The following is a 17317-nucleotide window of genomic DNA, read 5'->3' on the forward strand; positions in this document are numbered from 1 at the left end:
TGAGCGATGGCTTGACAGTAAAACAACAATATGAAGCTTGTGCCTTTGGCTAATATTTTAGGATTCCCTGGACTCGACTCTTCTACTTATACCCGCACCATACTATCCTCATTCTTCTGCAGCCTAGGAGTCCGACCGCACCTTTGCATTAGCCGGCTAGAAAGCATTGATGCCAGTTTTAGTTGCAGGTCTGGATGAACTTTTAACCAAGCCATGGGCCCGCCAACCATCCCGACTGCATGATCAAATCCCTTTTTGGCTCCAAGATTCCATACCGAAATACATGAAAAGCTATTTGAGGTAGGGGTCCATTTGCAGGTCAATTCCCACTGCTTTCAGGTCTAGAAACTCTCGGTGTTGAAAGGGCAAAGCATAACAGTGCCGTCTTTCTCCCTTGGTATCCAGACGAACAATGCCATACCCTTCATCAAGCCACCTGCAGTTTTTAAGAATTGCGGGTGTGGGATGACCACCTTCTTGAACATAACTACCTACACAAGCATAAACTAGAAAAAGCGCTACCCCTGACAAAGCCGTATTTTCCCAAACCAAACAAAGCTCACAGCGTTCCTTCAGCTCACCAGCGTCGACGAAGTAGTGGCCCGTCCAGTATGGCATCCCCTCTCATGTCGTTTCATGTTGCTTCGCACGCTGAACGCCTTGCCGCATCCGACATGGGGGCATCGGAACGGCTTTTCGCCCGTGTGGCTGTGGGAATGGATTCGTAGGGTTGAAGGGCGTAAGAAGGCCTTGTTGCATGTTTGACAGATATGTCTGCCCTGGTTCAGAGCGTACGCGGATGCGTTTGACAGCGGGAAGTAGTGGTGGTGCTGCCAGGCCGTGGGGCTCATGGCGGCGCTGCCCATTTGCTGCTGGTGCACAGAAAGCGGAGTGTAGCTGGCGTTCGCGGGTGGTTCGATGGGGGATGTGAACGGGGGAACGTGGCTTTGGCTGACTGTGGTAGAATAGGGCCCTTCTTGGGACAAGGACAAGCGGCTGGAGTGATGGGATTGCGAAGGAGCTGAGAAATGGTGTCGTTTGGGATCCCCAGTTGATGGTGCTGTCAAGTTGGCCACGGATATGGAGCGTGAAGACACAGATGAAGCAGCTGGGGAGTGCCGGGCGTCTTGAAAACCTGATCCGGGCCTGAGCAGCGGAGTGCGTGGCAGAATGGTCCTGTACCGTGCTGCTTGGGTTGAGGCGTGACTTGGGGGCCTTCGATTCCACTCTCTATCTCCAGACAGGTTGTGTTTATGTCGCTCTGTGAAGCAGAAAAAGGTCAGCAAACTCACTTGGGGGTTCGGGATCCGACTTCTTGACCTACTGAATTCAGAGTCTGGCAAAATGCTGTCTACCCCTTTCAGCAGAGTTGAGATAGGTGGAAGAGAGCACCTGATTGGTTCTTCCTCTGGAGGAGAGAGGGGGGCCTGATCAGTGCGGAGATGGGCATAGCTGGGCGGGTTGCTGTGCTGATAGATATTCTTTGGGATCGAAATCGAGGGTATCACTCCACAGGGCATCACTCTGGGTTGCATTTGGTCCTCTCTGGAGGTGAGAGCCATGCTATGAGTGACGGACTCTCCCCGGTTGTCGCTGGTTACAAGTTGCGCAAGATTCATGGTGCTTCGAATATCAGGGAGAGTTCAGAGCTTGTGGGAGCTGCAACTGAGTCTGTGGCATACTGATAAAGAAGAACAACCAAAAAATCAAAGCTTGGGGGTTGATATTATATAGAATTTGGAGCGCACCACTGGCAGGGGAAAGAGCAAAGCAAGGGAAGGAAATTTCCACCCGCTCCTTTCCTGACTTCCCCTGCTCCCGTTTGCACTTCCACCCCTCAAGTGAGCCAATTCCCTCCTGTTCCTCAGGGCTCATCCCCAGGGGGTGCTTTTCAGGGGGGTTCACCCTCTTCGCATCTCCGTAAAGCGCTTTTGAGGTTGGTCGCTTCTTGGGTTGTGGCGGCTCCGAGTGCTGGTTCGTCATTTTTCATAGTATCAGGAATTAGCCAGAGAGCCAAGAAGCAATGAACTACCCTTACTTTCATCCATCGCAATGCGAGGCACTCAAGACCAAAATGACTCCATTTGGTTGCTGACGAACCAAAATCAGCTAGAAATCTGGGAATAATGTACATAGAGACATGAAGAAGCGATTCAACCTAATGCTGATTCTACTTTGTTGATGGATAATAGTTACAGCTAGAGATCAGAGGACCGCCACCCTTCTCCAAAATCCGGAAAGTCCACCTAGGATAAATCATGGCCAGTCTCTCAAGGCCTGGCTGAATGTTTTCAAGCGGTGACCCCTCTATTTTCAGGGAGCACTTCGCGTATATTGCGGGTGAATCAGGTTTGTCTGCCGCAAAGTCCCAACCCAGGTTGTCTGAAAGATCCTGAAGACTGTGCAGGATGGGCCTGGATGGTGCATCTCGTAACACTCTCTCGAGCACCTGCAAATGTCTTAGCACCTGCATGGTTCAAAATGATGGCAACCATACCTCTGTTGGGCCCCGAGGTATCCCAAGCAGTTGACGTATGAAATCCTGCAGGCTTCTTGCCTCAGGGAGGAGACCTTCCTGCTCCAACAATGGCTTCAATCTTGCACAGTAGGTCGTCGGTGCCTTGTCAGTCAGGTCCAGGAGGATGGCTTTAATGGCCATGAGAACAGCTGTTTGAAGATCTCGAGGTGGTTCCGGCTTGATCTCAACACATGTGTCATCCTCGGTCCTGCCATCCAGAAGTTTCTCCAATATCGGCATCAAGATGTCATGGAATCGGCTTATTTCTCGAGCGTTTGCTATGTGAAGGACCACATAGGTCTTCTCTTCGATGGTCGTCGAATCCCGCACCAGCAATCTAGAGGCAACGGACACCATATCTGTTGTTGAAAGTTGGTCTAAAAAACAATCAGCATGATTCTGAACAGGATAAATCGTGCACATACCCAACATATTAACCTCCATCGTAAGTTATATTTGCTCGATCGTGGCCTCCGATAGGAGATAGAATGCAAACTGCAAGACCCCTCCAGCCTCTGCCCAACCTCTGGTGGATGAGCTCTGTATATATAACGAGGGCGAGAGGGTCAGAATTTTAAGGAGAGCCTTCGACATTGGACTCATTTTACGAGGAATCCAACCGTGAATATTAGTGCTATTCGGATGCGGTGTCTAAGATGGTAAGGATCTGGAATCTGGTGATGGGGCCGTAGAAACTCAAAGATCTTCAGGTGGGCCAAACTCAAAAGTGTTATTTTAACAGCAAGATCAGGTATAGCGCTCTTTTGAGTTTGCGTGCCACCCTCTTCCACTTATGGGTCTGGATCAGTCTGTGAATTGACTGAGATCTCCACTTTTCACTATGCAACCCTGCAGGGTCTTTGTAAGCAACCCATCATTCCAAGTCCGCTTCGCAAATATCCCGTAGGTAGCGGAGGAAGCGTATATCCATCATAGTATGCCTGATGCTGTTTGAACTTGCGTTGACTTAGAGTAGTATTGGATAGCAGGCTTTGCATAGGAAGCCTCAGGGACAATTAGCCGAAGCAAACCCTTGATTGATGTGGACAACATTTCCAGAAATACATGCACTGAGTCTGAGCTTCAAGCCAAAGCCATAGATTTGCTATTTTCCCGTGAAAGAACAAACTGCTGAAAACTGACTACCTAAGCAGACTACTAACAGAAGACCCAATTCATCACTCATCCCCTTCAAGGTCCACGAGGTCAATTCCCACTGCTTCCAGGTCTAGAAGCTGTCGATTTCGAAAAGGCACGCTATGGCAGCGTCGCATTTCTCCCTCGATTTCCAGATAAACAACGCCGTTGTCTTCATCATACCGCGGGAAGGATTTGAAAATGGCGGGTGTGGGACGACCACCATTTTGGGCATAATGACCTCCATCACCAATCGGCATGGTTCCACGCATGTTCAGCTTTGGGCACAGCGCGCAGCAGACGTACTCCCATAATTCGTTGTCTTTTAGTGGCGTCTCACGATCTTTCAGGGCCCACCGTCCCAAATCGGCTTCGCAGAGAGTCCGTAAGTAGCGCAAGAACTGGTCCGTAATCAAGGCATATGCCTCGGAGCGAGGGTCGTACTAGCTGGTATGCATAGGTGGAAAGTGAGGTTGTGCTTCCATTTTCGGGATTCACAAAAACGGAGGACGCGATCAGTATCAAGGAGGATCAATAGTTGAGCGGCACATTTCACCCTGCATGGACTAATATTTGACCGAGCTGCAACGGGATACAGTTTTATGGTACTTCTAATAAAACATCAACGTATTTTCTGTATGTACAACGTATGTAGTCCACCACCAATCCTTGGAGCGTCACCCAGAACGAAAAGCCCAGTCCTCGCCATATTTCTTCTTCAGCCAGTCCCAATCTTCACCAACCTCCCGAACTGCTTCTAGAGAGTTCGGCGCTTGCTCATAAGTTTCCAAACTGAAGTATGCCAGTACGCCTTTGGGATGAAAAAGTGTCCGAACCCTTGCTTGCACACGAGGCATATTTCCTGTTCGCGTACCGTATACGATCCCATCGAAGCGCTCAACACACAAAATCTCATCGGCGGGAAAGTGAGGCCTGTTTGATACTTAGTAACGATTGAAGGCATCGAGGAGATTAAGCTCACCTTTGCTCGACAATTAGGCTTGTACCTGGCTTGGAGGGGGACTCAGATAGCATAACCTTTGGCGGTAGAGTCGGAAGCTCCATTGACAGAATGCTCTCATAGCGCTCATTGTGAACTGACTGATCGCAAATACACCTATGTTTGCTGGGCTGGACGGGGCACAGCCATCCGAAAAAAGTGCAGATCCAAGAGGCCATGAGAAAGAGGAGAATGCTGCCTATAGGCGAGGCTGATAACATCGCAAGGCAACCAAAAGGCGGTGACCATCCTTATATGCTCTCGCCATGCTTCCATCAACCGTAAGCAGACCAGAGGCCGTACTCAGGCCTCTGGGTATCCTAGAAGAAGTAACTCACAGCAGATCATCTAGAGATTTCCAGGATCTCCTTCACTGCATTAAGTTCTAGTTCAGAGAGTGAATCTGAAAGAGCAACAACACAGGCTGCTAGTGGTTGGCTGGGACGGGTCGCATCCAGTGAGGAAGGCCAGGCCGATCGAGGTTGGGGTGGTTCGTTGGTAGAGGAAATCGATGTACAATCCGCGCGATAGATTCCCCTCTAATTTTATTGAATTTCATGAAAACTATGTGGGATGCCAGAGAAAGACCTGCCCGCGGACTGCATATTCAGGGATCTCATATGCCGTATGTTCATCAAGGCAATCAACTGCACATTCAAGGATCTCCTTCGCTGCATTGCTTTTCGGGAGCGGCCTATTCAAATGTGCCATCCTGGGATCAAGATCTTGATGGTCCAGAATCGATACTCGTTGTGAACAACGGACCGAAAGAGGCCTGGGCGTGTGTCGCAGAAGCCATGCAAATGCACTGCAGCAAACGGGATCTTCAGAAGCCCAAGACCGTGACTGTGGTGCGTCCAAGCATCAGCTGTGATACAGGAGGAGACAAGTGATTGCGTGTCCAATCCTTGAAGCGAGGTTGGGATGTTTGGTTAGCTCTGGGTCTGTTCGCGACAGGAAAAGGAACCTGAATTCAGAAGGGCAAATGGGTCGAGCGCTTAATCCTGAGCCAATTATTGATGATTTTTAAATAGAGCTTTTTGTGGAAATGGGTTCATGCACTTCACGAGCGCCCGTCACCTGCGTACTAGCGGCTGGGCGTTGGCAATGTTGCCAACGCCAAGGAGCCCGCTGTTTCCTCCATCTGAACTCATCAACATCAAATCTTCTCTCTCAATCACCACAATGGCTTTGGATGGCGATGAGCGAATTATCTCTGCGATAAGGATTCTCTCTCGTGCCTCTTCGGAAGCCCTTGGACGCATTCTTCTCCGGGACCGGGACACCTTCCGAACTGCCCACCAAAAACTGGCGAACACTGTCAAGCTTGAAGGGGGAATCACGTTACTGGGCGCTATCAAAAAGGATTTTGAGAAAATCAAAGAATTCCTCCAAAAACCGGAAAGCGAGGCCGTCGGAAGACCGTACTGGGAGGGCAGGGAGGTTCGACTCCTTGATATTCAGAGAGTATCTCGAAACTCAAGCTACAATGACAGGTTTCGATGCTTCTTGGCCGAACGATCCCTCGCTTTAGAATTCGAGGAATGGGAGTTAAAAAAATACCAAACATCTCGGTTGGATAAAATTGTCAGCAATCCACATGCCGCCGAAGACAAGAACGGCCACATGTTAGAGTTCCTGACATCCAAAGGAATACTGGATGGAACGCCAGAAGCAAAGGTGGATAGGGGAGCGATAAGAGGACTGAAGAATGGACAAAGAAGTCTGTTTATCGAGAGAAAAAACCCATCACGCCGCGGGGTCTCTGCCATATTTTCGTTCAAGTCGTCTCTTCTGCGAAGGATTCCTTATCGTGAAATGGGAATCATTGAGGTTCTGCTGGCTGGAGAGGAGAATAAGGACGTTGCTCAGCTTGCGGAAGACAAATCCGGAACTCTTGACAGCTATCAATCGCATTATGACCGTTCGTTTTCCAGCGACAGCAACGATGGCCATGACGGAGAAGGAATTGAGCTCCGCCCATCCAAAAGGAGGAGGATTGAAAGCGACCGAGAAAACAACCAAAGAACTCCTGAGGTACAAGCATTCTCTGTTGAGGGACAGAGCATTCAAAATGTAAGGCCCGCCCATCCTAATCAACGACCTAGTCAACGAATATCTAATAACTGGCTGCTTTTATTTCAGCGACTGCCGGTTTCAAATATACAAACACGAATGGCTGCCGCGTATGCTCCGTCTGCACAGGAGACACTTTACCACTTCGACACAACAACAATTTCGAATGGCAGGAGAACAAGAAAGAACAAGGTTCAGCAATCGGGCAGGCGATCACACACACAATGGAATCCCTCAGAAAGAGGAACAGGAAGCCCACTTACTCCTGATGGGAGTGTATCTACTACAGATGAGAACGACAGTCAGCAATCGTCTGAAGAATCTAGACGGAGCTTTTCAAGCACAACGGATACCCAGGATGTGGACTTGGCCGAACCGGTCATTCTTGATGGAGGAGCAGCGGTCTCAGATATTTCAACACCATCAATTGGAAGGCTGATTTGCATTCCATCACATGGTGAGTCTTCATGGTCTGAATATTAAAACATTTACTGATATTATCAGCACGTGAACGCGCCAATGCAGACACTATATCTACGCAGCACCATGCGGGTTGTGCTAGCCAAAGCCGAGATAGTCCTTCAGGCCGTACACGGCTACACGCATACGCCAATGCTGACAGATGGGCCGGGCCGTCCGGCGGCGTCCATTCTCTCCCCACCAGTGCATACATCCCCGACACCGATGTGTGGGCCATGCAGTTTGGAGGTGCCGGTTCTCTGCCTGCCGATACATACATTCCCGACACTGACGCATGGGCCATGCAGTCCGCCAGTGCCGATTCTCTGCCCGCCAGTGCATACATCCCCAACACTGGCATGTGGGCCATGCAGCCTGGCAGCGTCGATTCTCTGCCCGCCAATGCATACGTTCCCGACACTGATGCATGGGCGAGGCAGTGTGCCACGCAGCCGCAGTCGAACATACCCAATATCCCAACTTATGGCGATGCCAGTTGACAGCATCACAGTGATCATACTCTGCAGAGCCACTCCTTTTTCTCATTTCCATACTCACAAACTTGTAATGCATAGGATAGAACCAATCCGTTACATATAGTCGACCCAATTATCGCTTAAACTGGATAATTACAGCGCCAATCTCGCGTCCTTCTTCAATGTTGAAAAATGTAAGCCTTCGCACGAATATGGCGTTCGTCCAATGCCAATCTAATCTTGTTATTTCCCCGCCTTGATTCCATGCAGTAACCTCCGTGTGGTAATCGATAAGCGGAACAATCACGGTGTCATTTTGTCTTCCAGATCTCCAACTTCCTCTAAAAACAGCCCCGTGCGATGATAAAACAGAAACCTCAGATGAAAACTTTTCCTATGTCCAAGCCATTTAGAATGCTAGTAGTATCTCCCAGGGATGTCAGTGCGCACCTTCTGATGAGCCTTCTCTGCCTCTTCAGAGACCTCAGATGGAAACTTTTCCTATGTCCAAGCCATTTAGAATGCCAGTAGTATCACCCAGGGACGTCAGTGCGCACCTTCTGATAAGCCTTCTTTGCCTCTTCCACAACCAACTTGAGACTCTCGTTATCAGGTAAATCAAAGTTCGAAATTATGGGATTCGAATCGGAAATCACCATATCAGAAGTTGCGCTTATTGCTGCTTTGATGGCGGCGTGAAGTGACTTTGGAAGAGGTAGATATGTGATCGGATCGCTGCTCTGCGACATGGCGCTAACCCGCGTTTGTATTCGCGTGAAGGCGGTCGGATACTAGGGGTGGTCGTCTTCTTCCCATCCAGAAATGATCAGTATTATGCAAAAAGATGCTGGGGCAGACAACCGCACCTTTTACTAAACGACTTTCAGGCTGATGGAAAATTTTCGTGTCGAGTGAAGTAGTTGGACAGCGAGCATGGTGGGGTTCACAGAACACAGGCGTGACCCCGTGACCTGGTTTCAAGATGGCAATGCCCCCGGAACACAAAGGAGTCTTTCCTCCTGGTCAAGACTCTGAATGGATATGATCCAGAAATCCATCAACGGAGCGACGCAAACTTTCAACCCAGAGAGGAGAGACGCCTTGGGAGGGGTAATTTGATTATCAACGGGCCAAAATCTGCCCCGCTTTGCATATCACGTGAAATGAATCTTGAGTTTTTCACTCAAATCCTATTTTTGTTGTGCGGCTGCACCGTTTTGTTTGGAGCGTGGATGGACGGAAATCCAGGCAAGGAGGGCGAATGTGAAGGGCAGCACTGTTCAGGCTTCTCTGAGCGTGGATATCGGCGGTTATATGCGTTCACTTCATATCTTCACAGGAAAATGTATTGCCATGAAGTAGTCCTTGGCCGCCAAGGATTCCCTTGGGTTGCCATACTGGCTCCCTGACAACAGGAGAACTGGCTGATAGGACCATGTGAAGCCGCTTGGGAGCACCTTTTCATCAGAAATGAGATGAAGCTGCAGACTCTACTAGCCTGGCAAATGAAAGCGAGTCATGTAGCACCCATCTGCGTCGGAACAGACAACACGGTGGGGATCCGGACCGTCCCGTTAGCCTATCTATTCCTGCATGTCCATGGAAGGAACGAGGGGAGTTTTTGAGACGGGTAAACTCCCATTAGTCACGAGGCCGGCAAAAGTAGCTGAAGTGCTTGGCCAATAGATGCGGGTTTTCTCCTGAAAGAGCAGTAATTATCCCACCTAATCTTCTGAAAATTACCGACCAGAATGAAAACTACAAGGCCTATCGGAGTCAGTTCGAGAAGGAATCCGGAATACCATTTTTATTCCCATACGTCCGCGAGGAGTTGATGTCGGGGGCCAGGAGGGATATGCCAACAGTGATGGAAAGGCGAATTGCTGTCTTCAGTGGTTTAATTGGGACCTTTTCAGCAATCTTAGCACAATGTTTCCCTACAAAATACTAGGTGTTGATTCCTGTAATGGTCTTTCAATTCTGATTTTCCCATCTTCATTTTCCTCCTAGCCTCATCCACTGTCTTAGGACTATTTGCATCTCCAATATAAGCGGCCAATCCGCTCTTTCACCCATGCGACAAGGCACTCGTGTAATGTGCGGGTCCTTGTGCTGGCATCCATCAAAAAAAATATACGCCACAATACCTCCGAGCAGGGATGGATGGGATCATCACCATTCCCATTTGCTTCAGGCAGTTCCTTGTCAGAGCAGTCCCAGATCGCTCCGCGGGCAGGGTCTCCGGCATCCCATAGGCCTCCCCCATCTATGGCTTTCACCGAAAATGAAAGGTGAATCTATCGCGCATTGCCCTTCAGCAAATTCACCCAGCTGGCCTCAGCGCCTCTTCTCGTGTTGGCTATCCACCCACTAATTCCAATGTACCACGATCATCATTAACAACAGGGATCTAAATAGCACGGAATTGGTCATTAAGTTCCTCTCCTTGAGCTAAATATAAAGGCTCACTTCTTGCTTAAACTACTTGCCTCTACATCCCATTGCTAGCTCAAGAATGGACTAGAAACTGCCGACTGCATCTATCTGGAACAGCCCAGGCATCGATTCGGTCGTCGTAGTGGAGATACATCGGATCTAGTGCGGGAAGAATTGATCCAAGCGATGCGAAATACTCGAATGCCGATAAACACCTCAGTTCCGCTATATATGGATGGAGGACGGCCGGCCCATGACCCAACGTGAGCTTCTCCGAGGATTCTAAAGGAATGTTCGGTACACTGACTTAAGAATAGCGAGCCTGCAGAGCGCCTCATGGCAACAACACCCCTCTCAAGCTCAGCGGCTTCGATATCAGCTACATCGACACCGTTTGCCGTTGCATCAAACTTCAACAATCATGCTCCAGAGTTTCCACCTTTACCTCTCCAGCAGACAAAGGAGCCCACCAAGAAGAATCTGTCCTCCTCTTCTGAGCCTGGGTACCAACCCATGCGCTTGCAGGACTGCCCCAAGTGCCTGCTCTAATGACCGGCGGGGAGAATATGTCTACTCTCGAGCCTTTCACCGAGGACTGGAATATGGGTACCAGCTCCTGGATAGATTGGGGTAGTCGGCTGGGCCACCAAGAGTGAGTTCTCTGGTGCTAGTTTCTGGTTTCTCCTTATTGACATATATTTCGTTGAGTGATTGCCTACTAATTCATAAAAGTCAACTGGCGACCTCAGCTGCTTCAGCACCGACCACTTCCAACCTAATTGCCATCGCATCGAACTCCAACAGTCCTGGCCCATCTGATCACTACAAATGCCAGCGCACCGATCCTAAAGGCAAGCCATGCAACTCGACTTTCAGGTCGATCTCTAATCTTCGAAGACATGAGCGTCAGGTCCATAACAGCGGCAAGCGCAGCTGTATTCACTGTGCATCATCCTTTGACACAGGGTCGGAATACCGAAAACATGTGCATGAAGCTCATCGCAACGTTGTGTACAAATGGAAATGCGGGATCTGCTCCAAAGAGTACTCCCAGAAATCAGGCGTTCGTTATCACCTAACCACGATGCATGCGGACATGGCGGGTCAGGATACTTGGTGGTTGAAGTGGATTGTCTCTCGCCCATGCGCAGGATGAACCATGTGCTCACCTCCTTGGCTAATTCCTAACAAGTCAAGGATAGCTTGCTGTCGTAACCCACTTTTTGGCCTGCGTTCGATGATGGTCTGAAGCCGTCCTGTGTCGAACTGCCGCACATATCAGTTGGGTCTATGAATCTTGAAGTACCTGGTTATCCTTCTTCGCAGTCCATCCTCCGCTGAGGCAGCACCAAGGAGTCAGCGTGGAATGCTCAGACCCCGTGTTACGGCACTGATATGAGTCAATTTAATTTTGAATTTTCTCTGTTAGCTAGGCATTCCGTGAGAAGCACTGTTGAGGTTGCATGGATGTAACGTGTTTTTATGCCAAGGCCCGGAGAAACCTTTCATCCGTTAAACAAGAACTCTGTTCCCTGCACCATGGTACATTCCCTAAGCCAGTCAATTGGTTGGTTGAGAAAGTAGGTCCCAAACTGGCCGGGCCACTCGATCGACGCGAAGCTGTCCTCACTACCGAACCTTCCTACCTCCAGGGTGGAAGCCCTGTATTCCATGCTGTAGGAATTAACTTCTTGAAACTATTTAATTATATCGAAGTGAGAGAATTATCTAAGGAATATAGAAATGCTGTCAATAAATCAGAAAAAATGAGAGAGTTTTGGCAAAAATCTATGAAACAAGAGATCAAAAATCTCAAACAACAAAGCACAGGCCGTTGCGAAGTCCGACGCGCTGCTGGCCAAACAGCCTTCCCAGAACCACCCAGTGAAGTGCTGTCCTCCCTTTCTGGAGTACGCGTTGCCGCATTTCTACCCCATTCATTTCTCGACGTAAACGAGCTACTCGTGGACCAGTCGAGCCAACCATGTGGAATTCCGGGCCGTTCCGTCAGCCTGCAGATATACATACGCCAAGATGTGCATTTGTGACTCTCTCTGTCAGAATGAGTTGAGGAAGTCTACGAATGTTGGAGGAAAGTAACCAGTTGAAACCAATCAACAGCATTATTTGTCGTGCAACTGGCCTTCCACGCCTCCTTAGCAGCAGCATTTCAGAGAATCGGGCACTAAGTGGTGTGCCCACAACTGTTGACTCGTTGTTTCACCAATGGCGTCACTCATCTTCTTGATCCACAAATGGTAGGGCTTTGAGCCACGCCTTGCACTCCTCCTCATTCCTAGCCTCACGGCCCAAGAATCGTTGTATCCCCTCCGCCAGCTGCCTCTTCGATGATTCATAATCCGCATTGCTGACCTTGCCATCCCAGTGTTTGAAACATCCTGTGTCACTAATAAAGTCGTTCATGAGCCCTACACCCTGGGCCCATAGCTCTTCGTCCCGTTCCTGTTCCTGAATCTCAGCAGCTGAGAACTGCAAGGGGCATGGAACCAATGGCAAGCCATCTGTCCCGATGCCAACAATCTCTGGCCACCTTTTCTCCACATCTCTCAGCAAGCTACTCAGGCATGGTTCGTAGTCCATTAGCGTCAAACCCGGAATAACACTAACTTGGTGACGGAGTGTGTCTTGGCCCTGCATGGCCTGGAAGGCTTCTTCATTGACTTGACGGGATCTAGCCAAGTAAAGATTGTGTAGTGTCTGTGCTTGATGCAATGCTTTTGCGTTCCGTTGTTCGTCTGAGGTCATGGAGTCAAAGTTCCCAGGGAGATGGATCTGTCGAAGTCCTTCAGGAGCCGGGCCATTGTAATCCAGGAAGCCAGGGCGCGTGACTTGCATGAAAAGTGGACAAATGCTGACACACTGCCAGTCGACTATGCCCAGTATACGGGTTGGCTCTCCAGGATCGACAAAAATATTTTGCAAGTGCAAATCGCCATGCCACAAAACCGGTGTTAGGGCTGCTCTGTTATCGGGCAGAACATAGGGCGCCACTTTGAGATAATTGTGCAATGCGGACAGTTTCTTCGAAGAGCTGGGCTGGTATTGTCTGGGTCCATAGAAAAGGCCTTCGGGCATCAATGGGTATCTGAGTCGCGCCCTTGCGCAGAGAATTTCTCGATGCGCAATGGCAATCATGAATTCCGCAGGTGTAGACCCTGAGAAGTGCTCCACATTATTAAGCATATGAAAAAAATTGCTAAAAGGGTTAAGGGACTTACATGGTCCATGATCAATGTCCAGTTTCCCCCTCCCAAAATCGAAAAATGAACGATGGTTGGTGGGTCCAATGCCAAACTTCGCACTGTGTACCTCCTTCCCATCTTTGTCGACATATAATGGTGACGAGGTATCAAGCATTGCAGGGAGGTCGTCCTTGTAGTACAAAGCTCCAACCTTCGTGAATTTTGTTGAAGTGAGGGTTTTCTCAAAATCAACAACTTGTAGCACAATATGGGCTTTCTGCTTTCCTTTCATGCTTTCCCACACATCGCTCAGCATCACGCCAGCTTGCTTTTCCATGATGATATACTCTGCTCCAACTGGGTTCTCTGACGCTTTCGAGCTCCATGCATAGACCTTCGGAACTGGAAGATGGAGGATGTTTCTCAACTAATAAAGTTAGTCAATATTATTAGAAGTTGAAGGAGAAGAAAAGGGAGCTTGTACAAAGTCCATGGTCGCAACCTCACTGGCTGTAGTGAAGCACGGTCTGCCTGCATTGGGATTCGGCAGTTTGACAATCACCTCACGTCCATCATTCATGGTAAGCAGGAACACTTTGTTATACTGGCCCTCTGAAATCTTAACAACTTCGACACAGTATTTCGATCCGATGAGAGAAACAGCAAGTTCCAAAAGCCTTGACATATCAAACTTCACGTAGCGGCATGCAAGTTGCTGGTGCTCATTCCAGAGCCATCGACCTGAGGTGTATCGATGGAGAGCCTCCAGATCATGCTTTGAATCTGTAATAAAAACACTGGTTAGATACCTCTAGGTGATATCATGGAATACGTTTCTTTTTCATACCTTTGAGGTCTCTCCGCATTTGATGCATCCTGCGACAATCGGAGCTGAAGTAACCCCCCCTAGCTCTTGCACAGAAGCAACGAGGAATGAGTGGTGTGCTGAATAGATTTTTCAACACAAATCTGTGGATGCCCCTCATATGGCATAAACAAGGGATCTTGTAGGGTATCATGGGCATTCCTTCCTATGGGTGGTCTCGATCAGGTGGCAAGACGGGCTTGGTGCGACTTGTGGTGTTTGGCTTGGCGCCAGGTAAAACTGACTAAGCTAAATTAGGCTCGCCTACCCAACCCGGAACCTTATTTTCGGTCCCAGAATCGCCCACCACACAGCCCCCCCGCCGCAGACAGCTCAACGAGGGAGGGTGGTATCGCCCAGTGACACATCATTGCAGTTTCTGTGCTGCTTTCCTGCTTTTGCTGGCCGCCATAACCATCTCAATGATAGCCCAATGAGGGGAGGTCCCAGCGTCAGGGTTGAGATCCCCGATAGCCAATAATTCTGAAATCGGGTTGCGCCATGGCGGCAAGGACAGCAAAGCCGTGTCAGGCTCGTTGGAGAGTCTCAAGATAAAAGGAAGCATTTCCCAGGTGATGGATTTGAATGCATTAACATCAGGTTATTTGGCCACAGCTCCTCCCCTCTTGACAATATTCCAAACCGTGGGAAAGACATTCACGCGTCTAAGAAGAACAAGAACAAGAAACCTTGACAGGTAACACACTCCCTTACTATTTAGTTTTTTATTTCTCTAATTCCTGACCCTGCAAAGTATAAATTGCGGCAATGAACGCCCTCAAAGACAAGCTTCGAGCAATGGTGAATTCTGCGATGGCCACCAAGTCTGGACCAACACGCCTCCTCAGCTTTGACCCCAGTAGCCCAGGCCGCCGTCTGTGGCCTTCCGACACGCCAAAGAACAACGCAGAGTGGGAAATCCGGCTCGATGCTGGAGAAGCCAGGAAAGACAATTCTGATCTGGTCGCTGTGAAATTGCAGATTAACAGGGAAGCCAAAACCAAGGGTCTCAAGGACCTGGTCAAGGCGAATGGGACCCATTACACGTATGCAACGGCGTGGGTTAATGTCAAAGAACCCCCGACGAAGGAGGCGGCGGATAAGCTTGTGGACGATCTGATCAAAGACCTGGAGGATGACTGAGCTTGTTTGACCTTTTGCATATATGTTCAGGAGACTGATATTTATACTGGAGATGTATCGTCTATCACTACAAATGTAGCAGCAACAACACATCAGCGAACTTAATAACTTCAAAGGCTGAATTTTGACCTGTAGGAGACCAACCAACCATTTTTGCAAGTTCAAGCAACAGATCTGAAGCAAGCATCCTACCTCTGGTCATTTTCATGAATCTCGTAGCCATTCTCCATGGAAAGGTTCTGGGGATGCGAGGTGATGCACACCGGCGCCGATTATTGTCCTTCTTGGGTAATTAAGGGTCCACTGGGCGTGCTCCTGCTCCAGGGCATCTGGCGCGTCTCTCGTCCTGGAATGTGTTATCTGGGGGATCAATCATTTATTGCCATGTGTTTGTGCCTCGGGCTGACGCGAGGCAGAATCAGGCGAGACCTCAACAGCCAATTGGAGACAAGACTTTGTGAGGCGAACCCACATATTTTTGTCAGCAGCGCTCAAACTTGATTTGCCGGGCCGTCCCGCAGGACCCTCCTCCACCTTGGCAGACACATGGCTTTCCAATGCTGCCATGCCACGCTGAGAGCTAAAGAGGGACAGTTCTCTGCATCCATAAAATTAGCAGATCATTCCCCCGTCTCAGTCTTTATGTTCATCCTCTAACATCCATATCCACCTTCCCTAACCATGCCAAAGAAGAAACAAATCCTGGAGCTGCCCTCAGACACTGAGAAGGAGAAGGGGTACTTTGCAAGGTAAATTATTTGAAGCAGTCCAATTAATTTGTTATGTATGTTAACAAGCATAGTACAGCTTCTACTTGAACCCAAAGTATAGCGACCTTACCATCATTTGTGGCACCAAAACTTTCCCGGGCCATCGTATCATAGTCTGCTCTCAGTCCAAGTACTTTTCCCATGCATGCGACGGAAATTTTAAGGTATTGATGTTTAGTACCCTTCCAGCAGCTAGAAATGCACGCTGATGTGGATATGTGTTGAAGGAAGCGCTCTCCCGGGAAATTGTGCTCAAGGACCATGAACCGATACTGGTCGAACCAACCCTGCAATATCTGTACACCGGCAACTATACAGTATCGCCTCCTTTCGATGGCCCTGCTGCTTTCGATGACCCCGCTGTGGCAACGGAAACTCACCAGAGCACAGAGGAATTCCTTAAGCGGCATATTTCTTGCTTTCATGCTCTGATGTACCTTCAAGGTGAATATTTCCAAATTGATGGGCTTAAAGTACTTGCAAAGGGATACTTTCGGGCATCATTTCTGGGGCGGTGCGATATGGATTCATTCCCCGCTGCGGTTGAAGAAGTGTATCGTTCAACAGCCAAGCATGACCGAGGGCTCAAGGATTTGGTCATAGAGTTGATGATGGCCAAGCTACGAACTTTCCAGGATGAGCAAAAGCAAGCCGTCAAAAAACTCCTGGAGGATATACCTGAGTTTTCACATGACCTCTGTGTTGCACTGATGGATAGACACGAATGTCGTTGCGTGGAACCCTATTCTATGTATTAGACAGAGAAATATTACAGATATAGTGAGTGCAAATCACAACAAAGCATAAATATAATTGAGTCGCCTTTTTAGACCAACCTTTGTACGCTCCAGGGCCCGCAGAGTCGGCAGTGGGCGTGCCCATTGCAGAAAGGAGCATGAAGAGCGAATAAAGTCCAAGTGCAACGGCAGAAGCCAGAATCATCGCCTCCACTGAGGGCAGTGCGCTGTGACCTGCTCGGGTAGGCTCCCTGGCGCTCTCTTCATGATCTGTTTGTACAAAACCAGTATGGTCTCCTTTGCCGCCCTTGTCCACAACAATTTTTTTCATGGTGCACGGGCATGTTCGGCAGTATCTTGTCGGTGGCTTTCTGTTGGTGGGCTCACTACGGACACTGCGCTAAGTATGGCGCATGGATGGCTGCAGGGACACTCCCTACCGCTTTGCAGGTGGTGCTGACAACTGCTGCTCTGTGTCCGCACTGCCATGGCGTTCG

General features: G+C 49.2%; 10 protein-coding genes across 10 annotated transcripts; 5 read left to right on the forward strand and 5 right to left on the reverse strand.

The window, feature by feature from the left end:
* Positions 1-572: 572 nt before the first annotated feature.
* On the reverse strand, positions 573-1619 carry CIMG_02737 (C2H2 finger domain-containing protein; the record flags this gene model as incomplete). The annotated part of the gene is made up of 2 exons (XM_001248965.2): positions 573-1261; positions 1325-1619. The coding sequence occupies 2 exons, from the start codon at positions 1617-1619 to the stop codon at positions 573-575; spliced, it is 984 nt and encodes a 327-aa protein (XP_001248966.2).
* Positions 1620-2089: 470 nt separating this feature from the next.
* On the reverse strand, positions 2090-3174 carry CIMG_02736 (uncharacterized protein). Its single transcript, XM_001248964.2, has 3 exons — positions 2944-3174; positions 2498-2895; positions 2090-2449 (listed from the first exon to the last, which is right to left on the reverse strand). The coding sequence occupies exons 1-3, from the start codon at positions 2960-2962 to the stop codon at positions 2171-2173; spliced, it is 696 nt and encodes a 231-aa protein (XP_001248965.2). The 5' UTR covers positions 2963-3174; the 3' UTR covers positions 2090-2170.
* Positions 3175-3696: 522 nt separating this feature from the next.
* On the reverse strand, positions 3697-4834 carry CIMG_02735 (uncharacterized protein; the record flags this gene model as incomplete). The annotated part of the gene is made up of 4 exons (XM_001248963.2): positions 3697-4098; positions 4167-4266; positions 4337-4588; positions 4638-4834. The coding sequence occupies 4 exons, from the start codon at positions 4832-4834 to the stop codon at positions 3697-3699; spliced, it is 951 nt and encodes a 316-aa protein (XP_001248964.2).
* Positions 4835-4910: 76 nt separating this feature from the next.
* On the forward strand, positions 4911-5548 carry CIMG_02734 (uncharacterized protein; the record flags this gene model as incomplete). The annotated part of the gene is made up of 3 exons (XM_001248962.2): positions 4911-4936; positions 5045-5145; positions 5187-5548. 3 exons carry the CDS (start codon positions 4911-4913, stop codon positions 5546-5548), a joined length of 489 nt encoding a protein of 162 aa, XP_001248963.2.
* Positions 5549-5840: 292 nt separating this feature from the next.
* Positions 5841-7690, forward strand: CIMG_02733 (uncharacterized protein; the record flags this gene model as incomplete). Its single annotated transcript, XM_001248961.1, has 3 exons — positions 5841-6731; positions 6801-7188; positions 7236-7690. The coding sequence occupies 3 exons, from the start codon at positions 5841-5843 to the stop codon at positions 7688-7690; spliced, it is 1734 nt and encodes a 577-aa protein (XP_001248962.1).
* Positions 7176-8755, reverse strand: CIMG_11013 (uncharacterized protein). The gene is made up of 4 exons (XM_012358988.1): positions 8533-8755; positions 8224-8474; positions 8117-8167; positions 7176-8060 (listed from the first exon to the last, which is right to left on the reverse strand). Exons 2-4 carry the CDS (start codon positions 8413-8415, stop codon positions 7800-7802), a joined length of 504 nt encoding a protein of 167 aa, XP_012214411.1. The 5' UTR covers positions 8416-8474; positions 8533-8755; the 3' UTR covers positions 7176-7799.
* A 1195-nt stretch (positions 8756-9950) lies between these two features.
* CIMG_02731 (uncharacterized protein) lies at positions 9951-11258 on the forward strand (the record flags this gene model as incomplete). Its single annotated transcript, XM_001248959.2, has 4 exons — positions 9951-9957; positions 10191-10365; positions 10420-10605; positions 10835-11258. 4 exons carry the CDS (start codon positions 9951-9953, stop codon positions 11256-11258), a joined length of 792 nt encoding a protein of 263 aa, XP_001248960.2.
* Positions 11259-11778: 520 nt separating this feature from the next.
* Positions 11779-14180, reverse strand: CIMG_02730 (phosphotransferase enzyme family protein; the record flags this gene model as incomplete). The annotated part of the gene is made up of 4 exons (XM_001248958.2): positions 11779-13278; positions 13342-13732; positions 13790-14088; positions 14153-14180. 4 exons carry the CDS (start codon positions 14178-14180, stop codon positions 12335-12337), a joined length of 1662 nt encoding a protein of 553 aa, XP_001248959.2. The 3' UTR covers positions 11779-12334.
* Positions 14181-14535: 355 nt separating this feature from the next.
* On the forward strand, positions 14536-15453 carry CIMG_02729 (uncharacterized protein). Its single transcript, XM_001248957.2, has 2 exons — positions 14536-14867; positions 14925-15453. The coding sequence occupies exon 2, from the start codon at positions 14939-14941 to the stop codon at positions 15311-15313; it is 375 nt and encodes a 124-aa protein (XP_001248958.1). The 5' UTR covers positions 14536-14867; positions 14925-14938; the 3' UTR covers positions 15314-15453.
* Positions 15454-15868: 415 nt separating this feature from the next.
* CIMG_02728 (BTB/POZ domain-containing protein) lies at positions 15869-16896 on the forward strand. Its single transcript, XM_001248956.2, has 3 exons — positions 15869-16062; positions 16121-16247; positions 16311-16896. Exons 1-3 carry the CDS (start codon positions 15995-15997, stop codon positions 16839-16841), a joined length of 726 nt encoding a protein of 241 aa, XP_001248957.1. The 5' UTR covers positions 15869-15994; the 3' UTR covers positions 16842-16896.
* Positions 16897-17317: the final 421 nt, after the last annotated feature.

Source organism: Coccidioides immitis, assembly GCF_000149335.2.
Source record: "Coccidioides immitis RS genomic scaffold supercont3.1, whole genome shotgun sequence".
Classification (NCBI taxonomy): domain Eukaryota; kingdom Fungi; phylum Ascomycota; class Eurotiomycetes; order Onygenales; family Onygenaceae; genus Coccidioides; species Coccidioides immitis.

Coding starts and splice junctions, on each gene's coding strand:
- CIMG_02728 (XM_001248956.2), top strand. CDS start 15,995: ATGCCAAAGAAGAAACAAATCCTGGAGCTGCCCTCAGACACTGAGAAG. Junction 16,063..16,120: donor GAGAAGGGGTACTTTGCAAG/GTAAATTATTTG, acceptor AGCATAGTACAG/CTTCTACTTGAACCCAAAGT. Junction 16,248..16,310: donor CATGCGACGGAAATTTTAAG/GTATTGATGTTT, acceptor TATGTGTTGAAG/GAAGCGCTCTCCCGGGAAAT.
- CIMG_02736 (XM_001248964.2), bottom strand. Junction 2,450..2,497: donor TACCTCGGGGCCCAACAGAG/GTATGGTTGCCA, acceptor AGACATTTGCAG/GTGCTCGAGAGAGTGTTACG.
- CIMG_11013 (XM_012358988.1), bottom strand. CDS start 8,415: ATGTCGCAGAGCAGCGATCCGATCACATATCTACCTCTTCCAAAGTCA. Junction 8,168..8,223: donor CAAAGAAGGCTTATCAGAAG/GTGCGCACTGAC, acceptor GCTTGGACATAG/GAAAAGTTTCCATCTGAGGT. Junction 8,061..8,116: donor CAGAGAAGGCTCATCAGAAG/GTGCGCACTGAC, acceptor GCTTGGACATAG/GAAAAGTTTTCATCTGAGGT.
- CIMG_02729 (XM_001248957.2), top strand. CDS start 14,939: ATGAACGCCCTCAAAGACAAGCTTCGAGCAATGGTGAATTCTGCGATG.